Source organism: Poecile atricapillus, chromosome 2 (assembly GCF_030490865.1).
Source record: "Poecile atricapillus isolate bPoeAtr1 chromosome 2, bPoeAtr1.hap1, whole genome shotgun sequence".
Taxonomy (NCBI): Eukaryota; Metazoa; Chordata; class Aves; order Passeriformes; family Paridae; genus Poecile; species Poecile atricapillus.
Window position 1 is genome coordinate 25,127,540 of NC_081250.1, and position 25,081 is coordinate 25,152,620.

General features: G+C 37.8%; 1 protein-coding gene across 1 annotated transcript in view; it reads right to left on the reverse strand.

Moving 5' to 3' along the window:
- The window catches only part of SLC25A13 (solute carrier family 25 member 13), a 101,659-nt gene that overhangs the window by 4,013 nt on the left and 72,565 nt on the right, over positions 1 to 25,081 (reverse strand). The window contains exons 13-15 of the mRNA XM_058832273.1: positions 24,780 to 24,860; positions 12,589 to 12,729; positions 2,096 to 2,234 (exon numbers count right to left, since the gene is read on the reverse strand). Coding sequence (XP_058688256.1) covers positions 2,096 to 2,234; positions 12,589 to 12,729; positions 24,780 to 24,860 — 361 coding nt within the window. The remainder of the gene's footprint in view (positions 1 to 2,095; positions 2,235 to 12,588; positions 12,730 to 24,779; positions 24,861 to 25,081) is intronic.

Consider the following 25,081-nt stretch of genomic DNA (forward strand, 5'->3'; position numbering starts at 1 on the left):
TGATACGTGTGTTCCTGTGACCCCAACCACAATGGAAAGGAAGATAATGTAGGCAGTACAAGCAGGACCCACTGGCAAAGGACACAGGTGCACGTCAGTATGGATAGCTTGAATATCCCAGCACCATGGGCTGTGTGTGGGAAGGGGGAGTTTTCCATGTGCAGCCACAGCTCATGCACACATCTGAAGTCTGATGACCAGCTGAGATCCCTGGCAGGAGAAGAGACCGAAGCCAGCTTTTCAGAAGTGGTGGGTGTTTTGTTCTGTCTTTCTCTTGACTTTCTTTTGGCAAAACAGTGGAGACATGCACCCCCCCCCCATCACACTTTACATGTACCCAATAAAACAAATTTCTTGTTTTTGTAAACAGTATGATGAGTGTTGTATCTCTAACACTGTAATTTGCTCATGAGAGTTAACCTAGGATGGGGTTCACAGGAAGCACTGGATAAAATTCACATTATAGCTAGATTGGTGAGCCATATCAGCAACAATAAAGACTGCTTCTGTGCCTGAACTTCAAAGGGACGGTTATCTCAGTCTGCAATCACCTGACAATGGCTAGAAAGAGAAAAATAGGAAAATCTAAGAAATTACTTGGCTTAAAAATGCCATCTTATGTTTCAAGTCTGTAAATATGATCTAAAGTTCAAAAATTGTTTTGTTCCAGTAAAATGGGTAAGAAATAAGCTGGCTGTAAAAGCTCCTGTTGGAGGGTTTGGAGCCTGGCTTTGGAATGGGGTGGGGGAGGGGAGAGGACAAGGGGGTTTTGAGCAGCAATCATTGGAACACAGCTGGCTTTGCTAGTGCCAGCTCAATTCCTCTGGAGTATGAGCTACTGAATAGAAATCAGTATGCTACAACACGACAAACCAGCCAATCTTAGCTGTTCTCTGACACCAGATACTGGCTATAAAAGGGCCTTGCTCTCAATATGATGCAGCCCCGTGTATAATTTTGACCAAGAAGTTTTCTCAGGGAGGAGAAAGCTTAAAATCAAATGAGAAAATATTGCTAAACAACCTTTCTGTACTGGACTCATGCTATTCCCTCATTTTTCTCACCCGGCAGGTCACAGCAGTCTACCAGGGGCCATGCTGAAGAAGGAACTTGGCTGCAGCTTGGAGAGACCAAGCAGCCCCCAGCTGATTTGACCCTTCCTGCTTGCTACACACTCCCCTAAAGGTCCTGTTGCACAAATTTGCAAGCCTATTTGTTTCCTAGGGGGAAAACCATGGACACTGCAGGAGCAAGTCTCTCAAGCTGCCCTCTCCAGCAGACAGCTATCAAGTGGCAGTCCCCTTTGGGTGTAGAAGCTGGGTGCTGTGGAGGTACCAGCCCTGCAGCAGACACAAGGGCAAGCTGAGGCTTACAAAGCCTCTGTCTTCTCCCTTAGGCTGTGGCACACTCAAGCTAAATTCATCTGTGAGAAGTTAAGCATGTTTGGGCTCTTCTGTCTGGTATGCAGCAGACTAAAACATCCAAGTGCTCAAAATCACACTCTGCACCCTCTGTCATATCTGGGTATGTGAGGAATTAGCAACCTGTGGCACTGCAGCAATGTTTTCAAGATGCTCTGCTTTGTTTAATATTTTAAAAAATTATAAAGGTAAATCCTCAAGAAGCCAAGGATCTCTAATGGGATACTGAGGGTAGCAAATACTGTCATAATTTTGTCACCTGTAATATCATTGTGTTTGGAGAGCTGTGCTTCTAGTGTGGCTTCTGGACTATATATACCAAAATTCAAGACTCATTAGATCATAAATAATTTCAATAAAACATTACCTACCAGTGAGACACAGCCAAAACCAGCACAGTAACTTCACAAGGAATGATGATAAATGATAAAAAAAATCAGCAAAAAGCTTTAGTTTCCTTTTCTTTTGCTTCCTGAATGTTATGATTATACCAGGAACTTACAGTATCTTCAACTCACTCTACAGCATAGTAACTTTGTTGTTTCTGCATAAGGCTGCAAAATACAGTATTGTTGCACATAGTCCTTTTGCACATTTTTCACTGTTGTCACTATCATAATAATTGTGCTGCCAGAGCAGTATAGAGCCATGAAAAAAGAAATCTGGGCACTTACCAGCTATTGATCCAGCCAAGAGCAGATTTCCAGGGCTAACCCTCCCATCTTCATTTGTAAATGAAGCTTTCAAATGAGCATAACAGGGGAAGTAAATGGCAGAGAAGGGGATGTCACGCAGAAAACATGCCTTAGCACCCTGTTTGCAAAAGAGAATGAGTTTTGAGAACGAACAAATTTACCATGATGAACCATGAATATCAGAGAACAGAGCAACATTGTATTTTTTCATTTTGCTGCACAGGCCTTACAGAAAAAGCAATTTCCCCCTCAAAATTTTGAGAGATACATGCATCCCTGCTGAGGAGTGTCTCTGTGCTGTTTCTTGGTTCAGTAATTTCTGTCACTGTATGTATCTTGTCTACTTGTTCTCCCTCACTCTGAAGTACTGTAGTTATGTGCTGGTAATGGAGAAAATGCCACGTGTTTGAGTAAACTCTGAAAACACCTTTGGAAAACTTTAAATAGCTGACCTTGTAGCCATGAACCTGTAGTGGGAGTTTAAGAAGTGTTTGAAATAGAGCCACAGATACTGTCACCTCTCGCTCCCATTTAAAATTAATACTCCCAGGAAAACAGTGCCCAGTCCATACCTCTATACAGACACTATAATTGATAATGCAACATATATTGAGGGAGTAGGGGCATAACAGCGAGTCTTTTGCAGCACAGTAACAGCATGATTTACTTGTGAATTTTAAAATACAAGTTATCTGGAATACAGTTTGTTTCAGTAACTTTCATGTCTTACTGTTAAATCTGCCTTGCTATCAATTTGAGGAAGTACCATTATCAGCCAGTGAAGTTACCAGCAATACAGCTGGTTTCAAATCTGAGGGAAGCAAATAGAAAAGGAAATTTCTGGGGTAGTGACAAGCAATGAAATGTTTTCCAAGCAGGGGGAAAAGCAAAAAGGCCACTAGGGAAGGTCAGCCAAAATAAAATATCAAATAGTATCCATGCTCCAACAGCAGAAGGGATTTGCAGTTTGCCTTTCCTCAGAATGGAGATCCAGAGGACACCAGAGCCTGCCAGGACTAAGACCAGGAGGAAGCCACAAACAAGAGGTGGCTTGGGAAAATGGGTAAAATCTTTCAAGCTTGAGAAAGAAATGGTTCAGGGATGAGCCTAAGCCTCTTCTCTTTGAAGCAAGGGTGGAGACCTGGTGAAACTGCTTGAGGTTCATCCACAAACCCTCGGGGGGGTGTCCTTGTTACCGTACTTCTCTTTTTCACAGGTCTGCCAGCACATGGCTCAGTGCCAGACATTTCACAGGGGACATGCTAATATCCACATAATTTAATTAAATCTAATGATATGCCTGGACACATCTGTAAGCTTAGCCTGTGCTATAATACCAGTTAAAATATAGCGCTTATCCAAGTTGGATGCTGGTTATCAAAGACGAAAGAGCTGCAAGGTGTCAGAAAAACCGTAAAGTTGCCTTTCCACGAGGCAAGGCAGATCAAGGCAGCAGGATGTTTGACAGGTCCTGCAAGCTACTTTTCAGGAGACTCTGATAAGTGCAGTTTGCAGTCAGAGATGCCTCTGAGAAAATAAAGATTCATCTAAAAAAGACAATAGATCTCGCAGTCAGACTTTCTGTGTCTGGCTGTTCTGTGTCTGTTCAGCTACTGAACACAGGGAGCACAACAGGCTCTGCTCCAGCCCCCAGTGCTTCCCACCACACTTTCTCAGCTTATTTCTTGATGTTTTCAGACTGAGTACTGAACACTTCCCCTGACATTCCCTTTGGAGGTTAATGACTTCTGCTGTTCAGACCCTCTGGCTTCTCACTCAGCTGGATGTCTGATTTATGCTGCCCATCGCTGGTTCTTGTTATGCCTTTCTAGAGACACTAGGCAAAATGTCACAAAGGAACTCAAAAAGCACTGGTGTTGGTGCTGCTCTACCCCTTATGCTCTACCTTGAGGACACAGAGAGGTGAATTTTTTGTATTCAACAGAGACAAGTATTCTGGACTCTCATGTACAACAGAAGCCAGTTTAACAATCTACCTTTAATCTTCATATAGACAAGACAAGGGTTTTACCAACTTCTGCATGAAAAAACCCAACCTTTTAAGGATCAAATATCTGTATTAACTGTATTTACTTCATACAAAAATTATGAAATTCACAACTGAAACATTCACAGATTGACATGGTTTCTTCAAAGATTTAAGAACATTTTTAGAGCATGCTTTTCCTCAGAGCAAATCTCCTTGTTGCCTTTGCCCTCAGGGCCCAATACTCTTATTTTCTTTGCAATGTTGTCATTAAACACTGCATACATTTTTTCCTCTGCATTTTTTGCGTACCCTGAAATATCTTGATATAGTTAAAATAACATACAGAAATCTATAAAGTCCAAATACAGAAATCAATAAAGTCCAAATGCAAGCAACTCTCAGTTCCTGAGCCGCTAATATTCCTCCCCCTTCATTATAAGGCTCCTTTTCATGGGGCAGAAGTGACATATTGTTAATATCACTAATAATATACATTCAGGTATGCAGAGAGAGAGGGATGTCCATCAACTTAGTTGGCTCAGTGCAAACAAAACCTGGATCAAAACTTGGATCCACTTTAATAATAACCAAGGTTGGCTCTGGTCCAGCATCGCAACAGTCTAAAGTTTCCCCCCATCACTCCGTTTAAAGTCTGGGAAAGCGTGTTTAAAAGCAGGCCTCATTTAATGTCACGTTAATCATCTGCAACCAGCCTAGACCAATTAGGAAGGCTTAGGGAGATTGGCCGCAGTATCTTGAAAAGCAAAAGAAACATTTATTTTACTTCTCGCACCTTTTTGATGTGGACAACGTGCTGAAAGCCAAAGGGAGTTTTAATCAATCCCCAGAAAGCAGTAAGGAGCATCCACCCGAGTTTATTCTGGCAGCCAAGGTGCAGACCTGCCAGGCATGGAATTGTTGGGAGATCCTACACACCAGGACATGTGCCTTCCTCTGCAACAGCCTGTTGGCTCCCATCTTCAATCTCTTTAATAACCTTAAAGCTCTTAATCTCGGATAGTATCTCAGTGAATAAACCAACGGAGATAAAAAAAACCTGGTTGTCAAAGATTCGGATAAATAAACCCAAGTCAGTGCTGGGGCAGGTTCTTTAGCATGCTAATTCCTGCTTATACCAGCTCTACCTGCAAATAAGGCTCTAAACAAACTATTTCTACTACAAGGGCAGGGTAATTATACTGACAAAGGCACCTCTGTGTCGGGTTGGGCAGAAGGAGCCGGCAGGTCTGGGAGACGCAGGCTTAGCCTAGTCTCCTGCAGTGAATGCACATTGTCTAGTGCAGGGGGAAAAATGCCAGACTGGGGGAACCCAGCAGCATTCAAGACAACAGTGGTGCACCTTGTCTGCGAGAGTTATTTAATGCTTCTGGCACCTGTACTTACAGCCACCCCCTCTTTTTCTCTTTTACAGGTTTAGAATTTATTTGGCATGTATAATTGTTATTTTGATCCTATAGCTACAAACAATAGGCAGCATGTCATTTCTTGATCATTTTGCATTCTTCTTGGGTTTTACTACAGACTTAACCCTTTGGAACCGGAGCCCTATCAGCACCTAACAGGTTTTGCAACAGTCAGTCAAATATTACTGGTATTTGCTTTCAAGGACTACATTTTTTTTTTTTCTACTGTAAAATGACATTGACTTAAAAGCTTCTATAGGTTTTTATTCACATATATTTATACCAACCAAAATATGAAACTGATTTAGAACATCACATTAGAGGAATAAAATGCCAACTTCAAATGTTCTACCAGCAATTTCAATTCAGTTTGCAGGGAAAAAATATAGCTGTTTTAGTGGGAAAGGCATCTTTTTGGTTAATTTCAAAGGAAATTTCTGAAAAGCAAGTTCTGACATATAACAGTCACAAATAGGCATGATGGATGCAAAATGTAACTCAAAACTTTTACTACTGTCTTTCATATGTTTGTCCTCCTGCTGTAAACACTCAGCTTCATGACATGAAATAGCTCAGCTGTTATCAAAGGAACCAGGTGAGAGCTTGGTACACATCCTGTCACTTGAGATTACACTTTCCAGGTCAACACACCAGAAACTTGTTTATGAAGCATATGGGGGGAAGGGACAGCAGGGGAAAAGGAGACTTTTAGAAGCTTTTCTGACTAGTTTTGGAAATGAAAACTGTGTTGGCAATATCAGCTAAAGCACAAATTTGAGCTAAATACCTTGTAGTAATTATAAAAATAAACATTACCACAACCAATGTACCCTTTCCCTGAAGAACCATTTACCACTCTATTATTTACTGTCTTCCTGGGATACAGAATAACTTTGTTGTGGAAAATTACGGACTGGTACTGTTATGTTGCAAAGCACTGTTCAAAATGATTATGTATAAGAGGAGTAACATTTTATTAAACCTTTTATGGTAGATATTATATGGATATGAGTTTCTGTGATGTACAAAATAAGTAGGCATACTTACAATGTTTCTTTACATGGACACTTTAAAGTTGTCTTTCAAAACCAAGAGAATATAAATTCAAGTAACTTTAACGGGACTTTATTCATATTAAGGTGTAAGGCAGAAGACAGAAAATGTATCATGTAATCTTGGATGATTACTTCAATATTCAGTTGTGACTAGAAAGTATATAAAATCTATTAAAAATATTGAAAAACAAAAAAGTATCTCTTCCCATTTCTGCCAGCACAAATGATATTTTGCTATAGTTTAAGTGATATTTTCCCTGACTGCGATATGTTGTCTCTATATGTTTAAGAACAGCTGTCATCTACAGAGTATCTATAGCTAAAGCATTTACTAGTCACAAGCTTCCATGCCCTGGTGCTTTCACAGTAACTATTACTGGGAGAAAGAACACAAACAGAGGAAATAAATTCCCTCTGCAAAAGTGCTGTTATGTGCCTCCCCAAAGAAACATCTGGATTTTGAGAAGTACAGTGTTTTAAAATATTTATTTACACAAGTAGTTCAGAATTTTAGACAAAGACAGAAAAAAGTATTTGCTTTCTAGCTTTAAAGAACTACAGGGGTTCAACCTAGCAGTCAGCTTAACAAGCTGTATGTGTCAAATCTTTTTATTGCTGGAATTAACATGCATTTTATTTCTAAGCTGCATATCATTACAGAATGGCTAATATCTGACTACCCAGTGAAGGAGCATGGAGTCTGGGAGCAAGTGCTGACTGTAAATTTTTGCACTTATTATGATGCCAGACCTACTGCTCTTTAGTTCATTAGTGAGAAAGGAAGAGAAGGGGATATCAGTTATCTGACCCCAACCTCTATGTGCTGTGATAGGAATTTTCTCCCAAATAAAAACTTTTAAAGTTACAAAGGTCCACCAAGGACAGTCTCCTCAAAGCATTAGGAAGGTTTATTCCACTGTGCAGAAGGCTGAGCAACCAAGTCAGATGACCAGCAGAGAGGATGATTGAGCTCAAATGCAAAAAATGAAAGGGAAGCAGAGGTGGGTACAGGCTTCCCAGGATATACAAAACCACTGCTTGGGTGTGCAACAATTGAGACAGAAAAGCCAAGGATCAGCTGGAGATTGATCTAGTAAGGGGATATGAAGGGGGAGTAAAAAAGGTTTCTGTAAGTACATGAGCAGCAAAAGGGCAACTAAATAAATTGTGAGGCCGTTGCATGATGGGGGCAGGAAACCTAGCAACAAAGTACATGGAAAAAGCAGAGAAATTACCTTTGTCTTGTTTTTTACTAGTAAAATCTGTCCCCAGACGTCTCAGCTCCACAAGCTTACCAGAAAAGTCGGCATTACCTGCAGACAGGGCACTTGGAGCCATCTGCACATAGACAATCCTGAGACCAGAAGAGATACCTCCAGTGGTGCTGAGACAGCTGGCTGATGATGGTGTGAGGTTATTATTACCTTCAAAAGGTCAAGTCAGACAAGTGGAACTAGAACAGACAAACATCACACCCATTTCGAAGAATAAGAAGGAAGATCTGGGAAACTACAAGATGTCTGGGCACACCTCTGTTCCTGGGAGGTTTTTGGAGAAAATGTCCCTGGAAGCCATTTCCAAGCATATGAAGAGCAAAAGAGATACTGGAACAACCAATACGGATTCACCAAATCACAGCTGACCAACCAGTATGCCAGACATGTGGATAAGGGGACAGCAATGGATGTTGTACACCTTGACTAAAAGCCTGGCTTTTGAGAAGGCCTGTTATCATATCCCATAGCTAAACCAGTGGAACATGAGCTGCACTCTCAGCAGATGATGCTGAATTGGGGAAATAGTGTGCTATAGTGAGAGGCTGTGTCCAGTTCTGCTCTCTCCCATGGAAGAAAAATGTTTTCACACTGGAGTGAGCCCAGTGCGGGGCCATCAAACCAGCTGTGTAGTCCATGGCATATAAAAGAGGAACTCAGTGTGCTCAGCTCCAAGAAGAGCAGGCTAGGGAGAAACCTTAATGCTCACTTAAAGAGAGTGCAGGGAAAGAAAACTACTCTTGGAGGTGCACAGATCAGAAGTTTGAACAAGGCCAATGCAATTAGGCATAAAAAAAGAGGTGTGGGATTTTTTCTTTTCCATGTTTGCTTTTAAACCATGAAGGTGGCCAAGTAACTGGCCAGGTTGCCCAGGTGACCTCCAGGACTGGCTCTCAACAAAACTTATTCTAACATCAAATCTGCAAGTAGGGAGAGCACAGAGCAGAGATCTCAGCACAGTACTACTGTGAATTGTTTCTCTCTGTAGCACAGTAAAGTACACATTAACGTGCCAATGAATGACCCAAAAGAATATTACACTCACTTATACAGAGGGGCACCAAAACTATGCAATCCAGCTTCTCTGTGATCCTCAAAGGATATTCATTTGGACTAGAATGCGGGGATAATTATGATCATAACCAATACAAGATTCACTCAGCTGGATGCAAAAAGGGTTTATATAGCATTTCCTTTGTTGATTTGTTGTCATGAGACGTAAGACTTATCTGTCTGTACCTTGGTTTTCTCTGTTAATGCAAGACAGGAGCACTGAAATTACCTCTATCAGGGGGGTGTGGGCATTTTATTTCAAAATCCACAGGAAGTGCTTCATAGGTAGAAAATAATACAAAATATAAGAATTCAAATAACAAGTAGTACCTCTTTTTAAGGCATGCAGGAATTTGTCTCATGAAGCTAAGACTAACTCTTCACATCTTCTGGTTGCACTTATAATTAATACATTCTTACTTGCTGACTACTATATGGGACTCTTACGATGTTCACCTGAATTTCAACATAAATGACTCATGGGAACTAAGCAGAACATGCCAGATGGATCTGTAGTGGTAAGAACAACTTTCAGGGATGATCTTTCTCTGAACTAGGAAAGGAGAATTTTCACTGCAATCCTTGCCATGTGGTAAATAACAACTATTCTGAGTTAAAACCAAAAAAGACATTCATTTATTTCAAATTAAAATTCCCAAAATTAAAATTCTAAAATTCTGCTTTCAACACTTGTAGAAGAAAGTCAGTCAGTTAAAATTTAAGTCATGGCTAAGACAGGAAAGTGTTTAAACAGCTGGAATATCTACCTGAAGATCCATTAAGCCTTCAAGAAAGAAACTTCGAGATTCCCAAATGAAATTTTCTAGAATAACTATTTATTCTTGATCTTCCACAGCAGTATCAATGAAGTAATAACTAGATCTACTAAAATAAGTACATTAAGGGCTTGACATAGAAGTCTTGTGTCTTAAAACACAAAAGACAAAGCTAAAGCAAAGACTTCAGATGCAAACGGAATTGTTAGAGTGAACAACGTGCAAAGTACTGAGACAGTCATAAAATCCTCATTCCTGTTTCATAGTTTAAAGCTAATTTGACTTGTTAAGAGTATGAACATTCCAAACATACCAAGATATTCCAGTTCTCATTAGTAGAAGATTCATTATTCTTTGATGTCCACTTGGTCATTATACTTACTAAATTAATTTAGAAGCACCACCAAAGAAGGCAGCACCTACCAAATCTAGTCTCATCTGAAATTCATTAAGAGCCATTGATGTCTCTGGGTAAGACTTACTGGATCTGGTGACTGACGCAATGAGTTATTAATATCTGCCTGGCCTCACAAACACTGCCAGCTCCAGCACAAGCATTCAGGAGAGGGCTGCATTTGCCTCCAACACTGCTGTTCCACAAGCACCTCAAGGCAGTTTAAAACTGTTCTGAGACAGACTGGCTCCCCATGCCACAGCCATTCCTCCCTTTGACTGGGTACAACCATCCTGAGAAGTTACAGAGTGAGCTGGTCTGGTTTCAGAACAAACTAAGCCCTAAGGAGGAGGAGGCTTTAATGACTTTCTTGTTCCTGATCCTTATGTGGGTGCACTGATTCTCTGACTGGCACACAGAAAAGAGGGCAGAAAGGATTGCTATTTTCTTTTGACTGCAGTGTCAAATGTTTGGTAAAAGGAGCATAAACCTGCCCAATTACAGACCTAGCTGTGACGACCTTAGCAGTAGGTAAGGCTTGTCACACAAGCCTTGTGACACGGTCTATGCCTAGTGGGTGCCTATCATTGCCAGGCTAAATTCTCTAGTTCTGTCAAATCGCTCAAGTTTCTGTAGGCAATGAATCTTAATGACATACAGAAGGATATGAACACAAGAAGTGGGGTGGAGGGATTGAGAGATACATTAACAGAGACAACAGCTGAGTAAAACCAAACCTAAATCCTTCTGTGGCTTATTTTCTTTTTGTTTGTTTGTTTGTTTTTATTTTGTGGAGGCAAATGGACTCAATAAATGAAGCACTGAAATTGTGTGTCTTGTGATTAAGTAACTGTCTGTTTCAAAGCAACACAGTGCTGTAACTAGCTCCTGTTCATGTGTAGTCCTTACTAATATCCACCGGTATTTGTTCTAGTGGATAGAAATAATTCATGATACAACCCTAGACATTAACGTCATTAAAAATGGAAAATTGTAGCAAATTCTGCTCAACCACCAAGAGCAGGTATTCAGGGAAAGAAATAAAAATCAAAAGTCGCTACCTTGGTAAACTAGTTCATCACTGGTTCTCATTTCGTGTTTTCTTTTTGCTAGTCCAAGTAAAAGTCAGTAACTGACCTCCATTCCTGCACAGCCTCAGGGAAGCAGACTCTACAAAATCCCTGTTTTCAGTTGTAAATGTTAATCTGATCAACACGTAATGCCATTTACTAGGAGTTTACAAAATAGCCTCAGCTTCAGTAAAACCTAAAAAATTAGCAAGTCAATTTAAAGGGAAAAACAACTCCCCATTAAATTCTATTCAGACCTGCAACTTCTCTCCAGGCCAAAACATACAGACACGTTCTCGTGGGCAGACTCCCTCTTTGTAATGTTAACAGAACAATTTAGAAACACTGGATGCTTAAAAAAGCAGATGGAATTTAAATACAGGGGAGAAGGGGGATGGGGCTCATTTGGTGTCTTTTGGAGCATCTCCAATTTATGGCTGCAGTGCTGTAAATAAGGAACAGGAATACTGCCTGCTTCACTGGAAATCCTAGGACAAATTGGAATAATGCAAGCTTTTTCCCGAGTTTTAGGCCGAAGAGTCAGAAGAAACATCACACGGTGCTCTGCAGTATATGGTATTAACTACAACTTTTGTTTCAATACTTGAAACAAAGTTTCTCAAAATAAGTTTCTCTGGCTTTCTCAAAATACTTTAAGACCTTTCATATCCCCCCGTATATCTAATCTCCTTCATTTAAAAGTAGAAGACATCATAAAAGTATGTTAATCCTTTAAATTATTTGTAGCATATATCCTTTTAGATTCAGCAATCAGAAGACATTTTTATTCCTGCTGTCATCATTAAGCCTAACATTACTTCTATGTATTTATGTATCTATGTGAAGACAGTAATATAGCACGCAGAACTGTGGAGTCTGTAACGTACAGTCACAAAGGCAGCTTTTTGTGGTATTATTTTGGGTAATATTCTTCTAAAGAAGCTAGGGGAAGCTTACTTTAGGAGTTTATTTTTATGCTGGGCTCCCACTGTCTGTATTTCTTCACTATTATTGTGCTGCAATTAATTCCCATTACCAAATGAATGATGACATCTGGGAAAGTTGCTGAATCAAACACAGAAAGTAAAAGCAAAGTTCCAAAATGGTAAGCCCTATATCATGTAGCAGATGAAAATATGCTTTTTTTTTACAGCAAGCAGAATATCAGGAATCACAAACTAATACTCAATGAACCTTAAACATGCTGAAGTAAGAAAAGAAATCTCAGTAAGATTTACAAAAACCATATGCTCAAAAAGATGAGACAGTTTCTTCCCTTAATCAAAAAGGAAAAAAATTAAGATATAATATCATGTAATATTTCTTTTAAAAAGTACAATTGTGTCCATCCATGAAAGTTTGTGAGAACAATGTAATTATATGTTGATTTGAAAGATTTATAATAAGCTTATTTTTAATATTTTTTAAAAACATACCTTGTAAAGACCAAAGAAACCTAAGTCCCTTAACACACTGAGGGCACTAACTCGTGGACCAGTAGTAATTTCTCCAGCCACCTGCAATCGAATCTTGACAATTTCCAGTGGATTGGTAAAGATTACTTGAGAACCTCCAGCCTGAAATTAAAAGCAGAAATCAATATATTAACCTGCTACATTATTTGCAGTGTGCATCCTGTTACATTCAAGACAAGACATTTTCAATCTTGCTGCACTCAGTTACGCTATTAGCAGTCAAGAGTTTTAGTATTAGTGCACCTCACAAGGTAAGAAACCTACTCTCCTGTGAGATAAGTCGTCAGGAAAAAACGAGGAAGCAGGTCAGCCACTGCAGGACACTGCAGTACATCAGACAGACACTAGCTCAATTCTTTTTACAAGAACACATTCACCAACACCAAGTTATGCAATACTGACAAGCCAAGAACACTGTAACACAAGTACTGAAGTAAAAAGAACTGGTAACTAGTAAAGCAGCTGTAATGTGGAGTATACAGAAAGTGAAAACATACTGTTGAAGAGTAGAAATCTGGCAGAAACTTCTTTCCAATTTTCACATGAGTTCATATAACAAAGAACACATGGATTCCAATAAACTGAATTGCAAGTATATTGTGCTTTTTAAAAAAACCCTCTGAACTACCAGTTTCAGTGCTATTCAATGCTGCTTGATTCAAGAGTCTGAGCTCTACATCATTATTTAGGTACCAGGTATTATAGAAAAGAAGGTCTACAGACTGAAGGATTCTATTAATCAAGAAAAGCTAAATGTTTCCCATGTGTCAGTCTCCATTTGTTGGGAAGACACCACTCAATCAATTCTGAAAGTCTGCTTTAAAACACAACTTTGGACTCCCTCTGGTTCTCGTAAAGTCCATCTCATTCATCACATGTAACTTAGGGCATAACCCTTCTGCTCCACCGACAGATCCTGAGCTAAAAATCTGCAACCAGGAAAAAAGGTATGTGAAGGTTACCTAAGTGCATTTTAAAAATATTCATTCAAACTCCTTCTGGCTCAAATTCAGCAGAATGTCATTCTAACTTCTGGTAAGTATGTAATTCTGTAGTGTGACAGTTGTGCTCTTCTCTAGGATCTGAAATCATGTGAAGTATGCAAAGGGCAAACCTCGCCCTCCCTACAACAAAATAACTATTTTGTTCTAGAAGGTAACGACTAAAATAAAATAAGCATTTGAAAGCACTTGCATGTAGTGATGTCTAGTATGTAATATTTTAAAAATTATCCCAATGTTAAAAGAATTAATTGTAGCTCAGATTAACTATTATTCAAAATAAAAAATACATGCAGTAATATGGTTCAAATTATGTGCCGAAGAAATGGCAATTCATACGAACAACTATTCTCGTCTACCACTTGGAGTGAGCATACACAATGTAGTTACAAATTAAAGTCTTTACATAACCCCCAAAATATCCCAAGTGTTTCCTATTTTCACCAGGAAAAGCATACTCTTGTGTAACTGAACTGGTTTTGACTTTCAAATTGGCATAATTTAATTTAACTGCTTTTACCAAACCAGAATCCTGATGTATATATAACTGCCATTCTTGTTGCCATCAAAAATTAGACTGATAAATTATTTGGCACATAATGCTGATTTAAATTTTGCACTTAAGCTGAATGTTAAATAAGTAAGCATTCAAAACAAAAAATTCTTCCTTTTACTTGTCTATTCATCTTGCAAAGTCTCGAAATAAATAAAAAGAATCCTGAAAAGGTTCTTTGATGAACTGCATACTTCTATATAATAAAAATTTTGGTGTAGGTATTGCAATTATTAGGCACTTCCATATGCCAACATATTTTCTTCTTTAAAATTACAAAATCTGAATTGCAGGTGATAATGTTCATTTGCAAGTTTGTTATACTCTATGTTAATCCCTAAAATATATTACTTAAAAACTCGTATCAATTGATCTACTAGCAGAATTAAACTACATTCCTTCAATATAATATTCCTGCAGTTCATTGTGCCATGACTCTGTGAGAAATGTTCCACTAATTTTCACTACAGGAAAACCGTATTAAATTTTAAAAGATTACAACAAAATTAGGTATTAGTACAAAATTAGTATCATTATTACTATTAGTGCACCAAAACATGGAACAACTAAAAAAATCTATTAAAATGTTTACAAGTGAATGCCATTATGAAGAAAGGAAGTAGAAAGGTATCTCTGATTTTAAAGAAGAATAAAGACAAATTATTTCCATACAATATAATTTCAATACAAACAGATGGGAAGTACTTCAGGTGCTAGTACATATAAATGCCTGTGTTTGCATGGCCAGCCTGGCTGTGTTGACACTTCCAGCATCAGACGTTCGCTGCTCTGGCTAAATCACACAGGACTTCCTCTGCTTCAGCTTGCTATTTAAGAACATGGATGCTATTATTTACCCACTTCATACAACCAAGCTCACTACATTCAAAGTTTTAAAAAATCACTGAAACCTGCATGCACATGACAGTACTAAAAGGACTATCAATTTTGCTGCCCACACAGCAGGTCTGAAGAGAGACACCAGTCATTTCCAGTGTTTCCAGACAGTCCAGATACTATCCCAGAACTACCTGAACAACCTCTGTTACACTCTGAATTTGATCAATGATATACTCCAAAAATCAAACGGTGAATAACTGAAAGCGACGAGCCAGACAATACCTGACAGAGGTCTCAGTAGGAGGGTTTCTACCACCTGCCTGCCTTGTGATGCAGAGGAAGGCTGGTTTATCAGCCTGTACAGAGGCAGTTCCAGTGGTAACAAGCACAGTCGCCTCGTGGGGAGCTTTGATCATTCTGTTATTTGAGCATCTGTGCTGGTAACTGCAGCTCCTTGCTCTCAAAATGGGGGGGGGGAAGCAAACCGGAGATGGCTCTCTAATGAAATGATTTCTTGCTTATCTAGTACTGGTAACTCCTATTGTGTTATTCATCATCACAGTAATGCAAGCGTCTCATAAATATTAATTTATTTCCTCCCAGTGCTTCTGTGAGGAAAGTGCAATGAATCTGGTTTTACAAGAAGGGGTTTTGAGGCAGACAGTTTAATTATATGACCAGTGTGTGCATTCCCCCCCCCCCCAAACATTCACAACTTGTAACAGTCTCTAGATAGCCTCATCTCCAAATCAGTAGCTTGAATCACAATAGCATGGCTTCTGTCTTCTTCCTCAATTTCTGCATAGTGAATGCAATGAAAGAAATCTCATCAATCTGTTTTTTTTTCCAGTCTTTTCAAGGTACTGGTATAAACTGGTATGGAGAAAAAAGACAAAACATCCTCAGCATATTGTATCACCCTGTTCATTAATTTTGTTTGGCCAAAAATTGAAGAATACTGCCTTCTGGTTTGCTAGCTTTTGCAGTTAAAAATGCATTTAATTATAAAATTTTGAAATAAGCTCCCAAAGGGAAAAATTTGAAAACTACTTTTTTTTTTTTTTTTTGCCTTGAATAAACACCATTTAAGCTCAGGTTACTCAAGTTTAATGATTTCTCAGCTAAGTGTCAGAAAAATGAAAAACATCAACTGTTTAATACAGATGCTTCCCAGTAACACAGATTTTGCTGTACTGAAGTTACAAACTTGAATACCCTCAACTCTGAATTCTTTATCACATCTTCCAGTCATTTTTTAAACAAATGATCTGACTCTATTATTTTTCAGTTTTTATCATGTGATTAAACTACAATTTTGAGTTATTTATAGGTGTAGATAGCCAGAGGTACTGCATAGATAATTATCTCTAAGGGCCCACAAAGGGCCTATATTATACTGAAAGAATTTAACGTCTGACCTAATCACAAGCACTTACGGTCTTGTTTGATTTGAAACAAATAAAATAAAAGGGAAATATCACTATCATCCAAGAACAATTCATACATGCATAACTAGAAATCTACATGCCTTTTAATGTCCTTTAACAAAGTCATCTAGCTATGCACCCATACACATGTGGATTTTTAAAAATAAGCTGGTTTTTTTTCCCATTTTAGCAGTTCTTCACCTCTGCTATCAGTATGATATCACCCAACACCTCTCGATGGCAGTATAGTCTTGCACAGTAATACAGTACTGTCTATCATGACTCCTGCTACTTTCCTGCTTTACTGAACAGAAGGAAGAAATAGAAAGAGTTGAGGATTAGTTGGGTTTTTTTGTCCAGGGAGAAATAAAGCCCACTCTGTAATTAAAAAAAAATTGGTTTAGTAGCAACCACTTAACAATACTTCAGTTTAAGAAGTCAAAACGTTTTCTATTTCTTCATGTGTTCAAATCACTCTGCAATAAACTTACTGGAAAATAAACAGATTTTTCACCCCCCTCATTACATTGAGAGAAGAAATTCCTGTTCTTTTAAATATAACTGCTTTTTGTGTCCTTATGAGATTAAGAAATGAGCACACCAGACACAACTCTCCTCGGGCTTTCGCATCTCCATTTGAAAGCTCTGGTGTATGTTCTGAAGGGAATGCAGCTTGCAATTAAAGACGGAGATTCTGTTTTTTCCATTCCAGAAGAAAGTACTAGATTATTTTCTTTTCAGTGCTACTGAATGTTCTTGTTCCTCTAATTAACCTTACTACCTATTTCCAACTGTAGCCCCTTTCCTGCTCTCAGCAACAGCTTTTAGGGTCTGCCTAAGATCTTTCTTCTGCATCCCATCCATTTTATCACATATTCCCTTTTATGGTTTCATGGATGAAGAAAGCATTACTATTGCTATTAGTGTTAATGTTTTTTCAACAATATCACCCAGGGATAGCAATTATAGCAATTAATGGCAATCATAAAAATACATAAGCAATATATTATACAATTACCAAAAATCAACCTCTGCTAAAGAAATTGTCTACAATGTCTTGGTTACTTGTTTAATCTACAAAAGACAAGCAGATCAAATTCCAAGATTTTTAGTCAACTGTTTATCATATTCAGTCCTACTGCATAATATACTCTCAGTTGTCAGATGCAGCTTGTTTTCCTGTGCATTTCCTAGCATCCATTAATCCTAATTAAAGTCAAGGTTCCTAAAGTAGACCACTAAATAAAGATTGCTCTTTGTCATGAACAAAAATTAAATTAAAAATGTATCGATGATTTCAAGAATGGAAGAATTACCATCCCCATTGTATAATAAAGGGCAACTAAGGCAAAGAACTGTTCAATGATTTACCACAAAATCAGACCCCAGCTCAACAATAGAACAAGGCTTAAAAACCAGATTTACAGAGTACCACTGCAGTGCTTCAAACTACCTCTAAAAGTCTTGGTGTTTGTATGGCAGTAGGTCCCAAGAGGATTAGATGAATTATGCCAAACTGCTGCAGAGGGGACTTCACTATGGACTTTCCTGTTACCAGAAAAGGTCACAAGTAACAGAGAGCAGTCCAAAGTGACTGTTTCTCTTAGAGATCTCAAAGGTGATAACCTTAATTTTGTGGTACTGTATGTCAAGACCCAAGCAAGAGGGTTCTCAAAAGCTTACTTCTATGTTACCTTTTCATTCTATAAAGCCAGGCCTCAAAAATCTAGACAAGCCATCTCATGCTATTTTGTGTTCTCTCATCTATGGTCCTATCTACACAGCATTCTGATAATGCTCTTTAGCTATGGGAGTTCATCTAGTAAATACCTTTTTTTCAGATCACTAGATTTCCTGAGGCCTCAATCATCTGCTTTTCACTACCCTGATCAGCCTATCACAGAAACAGCTTTCATGCTGCTCAGGCAGAATTCTGTTTTTCTCTAGCTAATCTTCAGAGGACAGCCTTCCCTTGGTCTGGCTATGGTTTTACTTTGTACAGCTCAAACAGCGAACGCTGCTAGAATCACAGTCTTGTTAATGTCCAAATGTACATAAAATGTAAAGCAAGTTCTGCCAAATCCTCACATAAAAGTGCTCATAAATAGAATTGCAATTAGTCTGAACAGAAGTACATTCCTGCTACTGCACTGGATTTCCAAGAGTCAGATACAAGTTGTGAGGACTGTTGTACAATAGAATATTAATGACCTGTCTAAACAGAAACAAAAAGGAGTATGGTTTGTTTATAAGCACTGACCAAGTCTGCAGTGGGAAAAAAATTGAAATTGTGGATATTTTCCATGTTATAGGTAATTCACTTCTCAGAAGCCCAGCCAAAAAATCAAAGTGGAGCCTACTTGATTGGCATTATAAAAGCAATTAACTTACAGACCTGTCAAATCTGTTAACGTTTGGTTCTGTCTGTTCTACTTGTCTGTTTTGACTAGCTGTAGAATCATTTAATGATTTACAGACCTTTCAAGTCCTAAGGTATGGTAGCTGTATTAAAACTGTGACCCATTATTTCTTGGTCACATCATAAATTACTGTGACATCATAAATATCTTCCTTTTTCTCACTGAAAGCTAGATTTTAATTCCTGATTTGAGTTCTAGCCTTTGTTTTTGGATTTGGGGTTTTTTTGAACCTTCACTGGTAAACACTGTAATATTTTACTGCCAGTAAAAAAAGTACAAGGAGAAATGGATATGTAATAAAATATAATTGTCAAAACAAATCCGTGTATTAAACTGCAGTGTGCGTTCATGTAAAACTTTGCAGTCATTATTTCTAATATAACAGGAGAAAAAAAGAGTAAGATTCAAATTGAATTAGTATTAAGTAAGTTTGCTGGGAAAAATGGACTTTTAAAGCATACAGAATTGTTTGGTTCTGGAATCAGAAAACTATCACCCTAAACCTAGGCATCCCTCCTCATTCTACAGTTTGGAACATTTTCCCTCTCGTTTTTTCAGGTGGAAAGAAAATGAAAATAAAGATGAGAGGGAAAGCAAAATGGGAAAGTATCTCTAACTCATTATGGAAAAATACCTTTTGGAAAAAGAAAAACATTAAATTTAGATTAACTAATGCAAAAGGAAAATCTTCAAAATTCATTACTGATTTGGGGAAAGACTAGTTTAAGTAGGTATGACGGGGTGAAAAATTCAGCAAACTGTTATTTTAAAAACATCCAAACCTGCAAGGAAATATGGGGTGAAGTCAAAGAGAAGCAAGAACTTTATACCACTAACTTTCCCACACTTTGGTACCTCTTGGAAAGGGCTATCATGTTACTGTATGTTGCCTTCCCAAATCTCATTGTAAGGCTTAAATCTAAAATTGGATGAAAATTTATCAGAGACAATTAAAACAGAGCAGTGTTGAAATACAGTGAGTTTGCAAATGTGAAGTAAAATTTAAGTCGAGATCTAGTTGGAATTTTTTTACCAAAAATTTACAATTAGTTTAAATTATTTTCAGCATGGTGAAAATAACCAGACTTACAGTAGTTCAGAGAACAACACTACAGTTTTAAAATACCTAATTAATTATAGTATATTCAGTTCCATTTATATTATTAACAGAATTTAAATCTAAATAATTTACTGATTATCAATTTTATACACAAAAAAATAGCTTTAAATTTAATCAAGGGAAAAATGCATGCATTAGGAGATTCTGAAGTTTTCCTTAAAGCAGATGTGAAAGTTGGGAATACACAAGCAGGCAGAACTCCCCTTGAAAGAAAAGGATCCCCAACCACTGGGAGAACAGACCTCAGAGAATAATCTGCAAAGTGCTCAAGAGACATATGCCATTTGCTGTCAAAGGTCATCAAGATGACCACCTTCTCATTTAACTATCTCAATAAATTAGACCAAAACTTTTCTGTGTGAGAGCAGTTGTTTGCTTTTTTTTTTTTTCCCTCCCAGATATACATGCAGGTATTTTTTTTCCCTGGCATATATACTGTGCAGTTTAATTCTACCCACAGCTCAGCTTCCCTAGCCAAATAAAGTGTTAACATATTTACATTTCATAATAGTGAAAGCAAGAATGGCAACTTCAGTCTCCTTTAGTCCACAACTTCCAAATGTCTGAATTATTGCAAGTAAGAGATCTAAATGTGGGAATTGCAGCTTTTACATCCTCTGTCTCCACTGCAATGCCACGAAGAAAATGTAGCTCAGATGTGGACTTATCTTTAGTACTCTCTGAAACATAAAATAAATGTTTCAAGTAGCTTAATAAAACTATTTGCATTGGATCTGTTATTTGGCACAATTCTCATGGAATTTCACATCATATTCCTTTATTAAAATTAATTCTGGGCAGGATTTTGCACTCCATCTTAACTGTATCTAATTTTTATGTTCCATAGCAGAGTTGAGGCTGCCCAAGCAGGTCCAATACATTTTTACTTTATTCTGATTACTATAAAGTCTCTCAAAATATGCTTAAAATTGCCTTGACAATTTAAACAAAAGCAGATCTGTATGGGATCTGTAATTGTACTGTGCTACATGATTTAAGCTGGCTAATAGTGAGCACACACTGAGCAGCTGAGAAGGAAAAGACTGTACTCAGAAGGAGAAGGGAGAGCAGAAGGAAAGGTTAATAAAGCAAAATGTAATTCTCTTTTCTTGCTGAAAATTACGCCTCCTACTTACCGATATCATTGTATTAATATATGCAGACAAGGCAACATACATTATATAGCGATTTCTTTTTAGTCATGCTATAATCCTGCTTCTGTTTTTCTTAGTATTCTTTTATGTTTTAAATCACTCTTTATTTTGCTCATTGAATCTCCTTCCCAATTACACAAATGTAAATTTTTCATTAAATGTTGAATTGCTTTATTAAAGGTACTACGCAAAATGACTGTCTCACCTAAGAAGTTAGTATTAAAGATAATGTCTCAAAACCCCAAATATTATAGTATTTATGACATTTTTACAGAGTTTTCCATGTGTTAATAAAACTCAAAAAATAAGAATATATAATGCTATATAAAAAAAAAGGTTACTTTCAACAGATGCCTGTAAGTGAATTAAGATTAAAAAAAGCAAACAGCTAAACTTGGTATGACTTAATTTTTATTTAAAATATAAAATGAAGTAAAACACCATGAAATGAAGCTTCCAGAAATGTCAAGATTATTGCCACCGTAAAGAAAATATTTCAAGTTGTACTTACAGCTTACACATCCTTTTATTAAGGAGCTCCGAAGGTAAGTTATAGCATTAGCAGAAATCAAACCTAGCATATCTGTGCCCATTTTAATTCACTACGGTTAAGTCAGCTTTGTGGTTAAGATGCTCAGCAGATCTTAGCTCTACAGCATCATTACACCATACCTTGAAACTGAAGCTTTTTACTAGCCTCATAATGATAAGGGCTATATAGGATTTGCATGAGTGATGAGAGTCCAAAATGCGCAGCAGAGATTAGAGTTCGTGGTGGGTGTCAGGCATTGTGCAAATCTGAAAGCTACATGCATTTTTATGGGTAACAAATACTATAGTCATTAGGAAATTTTCTTACAAACAAAGGAGATGGAAATCTTGTGTCAGTAATTTACATAACAGTCTTCCTTAAGTATAAAGGTTATACTTTTAATTATATTCTTGGGGGTCTCAAAAAAAACCCAACAACTCAACCCACCTATCGCTTTCATCTTCACGTAATAAAAAGCTATGAAACAGGCTGTTAACTGAATTAAGTGTCACAAGGTCATGAAATAAAAGATCTATTTTCTTTTCTTCTTTCTTTCTTTTTTTTTTCAGGAGAGAAAACAGTTTACAAAACAGAAAAAGACTTGTTCAATGAAACAATCAGCTTTAGTTACAAGTGCAAAAGTCAGCCATGTGTACTAATTCACAGTAATTATGATGCAAAGTGAACTCCTTGGAGACTTAAAAGTCAACGCCTGGCAATGGTTGGGCAAACAGCAGAGTGGAGCTACTCAGGTGATACTGACCCCTTCAAAGCCCTTTGTGTTACTGAACAACCCAAACTATCCAAGTATCTGCTTGTCCTCCCTTTTCTAGGTACTATTACTATACCGTATTCACAGAGCTGATATTTAAAACATTACAAACTAGCATGCATCCCAGCACTCGACTCTTGCTTAAACAGTGAATACACTCCAAGGAAACAGAAGCACTGAAGAAGAAAAATTTGAATCTGTGTTTGTAACACAATCCCAGCTGAGAATTAGATGTGGAAAGCGGAAAGGTGCTAGGACAGGTGTCTTAGAAAATTCATCTTAGTTGGCCTCCCCTTTTTAGACTTTAACACATCATGCCCTCCTGTCTTCTTGCCTCCCACATAAGCGATTACTACATTGTGAAATGAGGTAAAAATCCAAGACTGACAATTTTCAAGCATTCAATATTGTCCGTGCTGCTTCCACAGAGAAATCACAGGTTTCATGATGGCTTAAATGGGGACAAAAAGTTAGGCCAATGCAATCCTGAAAGCTAGAGGAAAAAGCATGTCTTTGGCATCTCATATTTAACACATATATTTACACCTTGAGAGAAAAATTCAGCCCAAAAAACCTAGGCAACGCTGGTAATGAGAGTCGCTAGTCTGAATTGGGTTTAAAATTACAAAAGAGCCCAAAGACCACCTGCAGAAGAGACAAGTTGCAACCTATCTACCTGGCACCAAACTATGCCCTTAAGTGGAGCACTACAGTTAAAAGAAAACTCAGGGCATTCTGCCACTGCACGTCTACTGCTACAACTTCATGCAGCTTCTCACTGTTAATATAAATTTAGGACAAGCCAACATTTACAGCACATTTAAAATACATTTCAAACCACCTATCTCTTAAAGCAGATCCTTAGTTTACAGTGAACTGCTGCAAAAAGCTTGCTGCAACATTCTCATGAATGACAGGTCTCTGTAAAGAGTGCTTTTTGTACTGCATTAAAAAATTCACAGCAGTCTGTAAAATAAAAACTCTAGATCAAATGACATTTTAAATGAAAATTCTGCTGAATTCTCTATGGCTGCTATGTTCATGAGACTTTTTATTAGTGTAAGGGGCAAACACTTTTTACTCTGCAAGCGCTTTATTGCATTTTTCCTTCATTTACAGCATGCTTTTTATTTAGTGCTTTAGAGACCCACATTCTTCTCTCCCTCCCCTTCTTTTTTTCTTCCCTGAATGCTCCTAAAGTTACAGAACAAGGGGATCCTACCTGGCAGTCTACAACAGGTCAGTGATCAAACAGAAGGAGCAGTGAGACAGCAGCCAAATCCTGCCCCATCTCCTGAGAATTACAGAAAGCCAGGGCTTCTCAGCCTGCAATGCAACAGAGCCACTGCACCCTGAGGCTGGTAATCGTAGTTCACTTTCTGCAAGCACATACAGCACAAATCTCTGCACCTACTGAGGTTGAGATGCAAGCATTTATTTTTTTTTAAGTTGCTGCTCACTGTAGTTTTCGACACAGGTAGAAGCCGCTTGAAAATGTGACCTCATCTGTCTTATGACAGCAGAAACAAAGATAGATTAAAAATACACCAACATTGCTCTGCCCCAGTGATCAAAGCTGTTTTAAATAAACGGTGCTCTTTATCTGTAAAATGCACCGGTCTTTGAACAACTATTAGTTTTACCTAAAGCATTTACATTTGCTTGAACAAATCAATACACCAGATACAGTAAGCTGTAATATGAACAGATAGAACTAGACCAAGTAGTGAAGTATTATCATTTATCCAGTAATATGCTAGTGGTTCATTAAGATACTACTTTGTGCAAGGAAAACACTCTTAAAATCTTAGTGGGTTTTAAATACAGCCTACATTCAGGAATGCATTATGCACTGAGTTAACATTACACAGCCTACGTCTGCTATGAACTCAAAGAAGCATGAGCAGTCTTTGCCATTTCAAAAGCCAGTATCACTGCAAAAAGTGAAAATTAGTGGGTGCAATAACACATCAGGAAAGAAGTGACGTGGTAGAGTGGGTGCCACAAAGTAGTAACTAATTATTAACTTCTGGAAAGGTTAGCATGAATCCTCTTTAGGCCGTAAGCTACAGCCAACATGAATAAAGACATTCTTTATTAAGGAAACAAACTCTAAACTGTGAGAATTACAGAGCACAGTTAAAAGGCACAATGCACAGAAACATTTACCCTTTCATCAAGAACGGCTGGCCTATCTAGGAAAGAACTGAGATGCTCTAGGAGAATCTGCTCTTGAACCGGATCTGTGGTTAAACAGAAGCCTTAGTCCATACAATTAATCTTATAAACTGTACTTTCATGAATATCATATGAAGGAAATTAAAGATACTTACACAGCCACCAGCAAGAATTTCTGCAGCCAGTGGGACAGATCCATCTTTAGTCCTAAACTTATCTCTCACAAAATCATTAACCTTAAAAGACAAACATTTATGAAAGCTGATAAATTAAAAGGTCAGAGAAAACACTCATCAGCTGCAAAATCTGTGCAAATGAAAATGCAAATACATCCACTAACCTACCAAACTACAAGATATCAAAGAAATCAGTCTTAGATTTTATATTAAATATTCTAAAGTTATGCTCTTCCTTCTAACAAGAATTTGCAGCATAATTTGAATACTTATTACTCAAA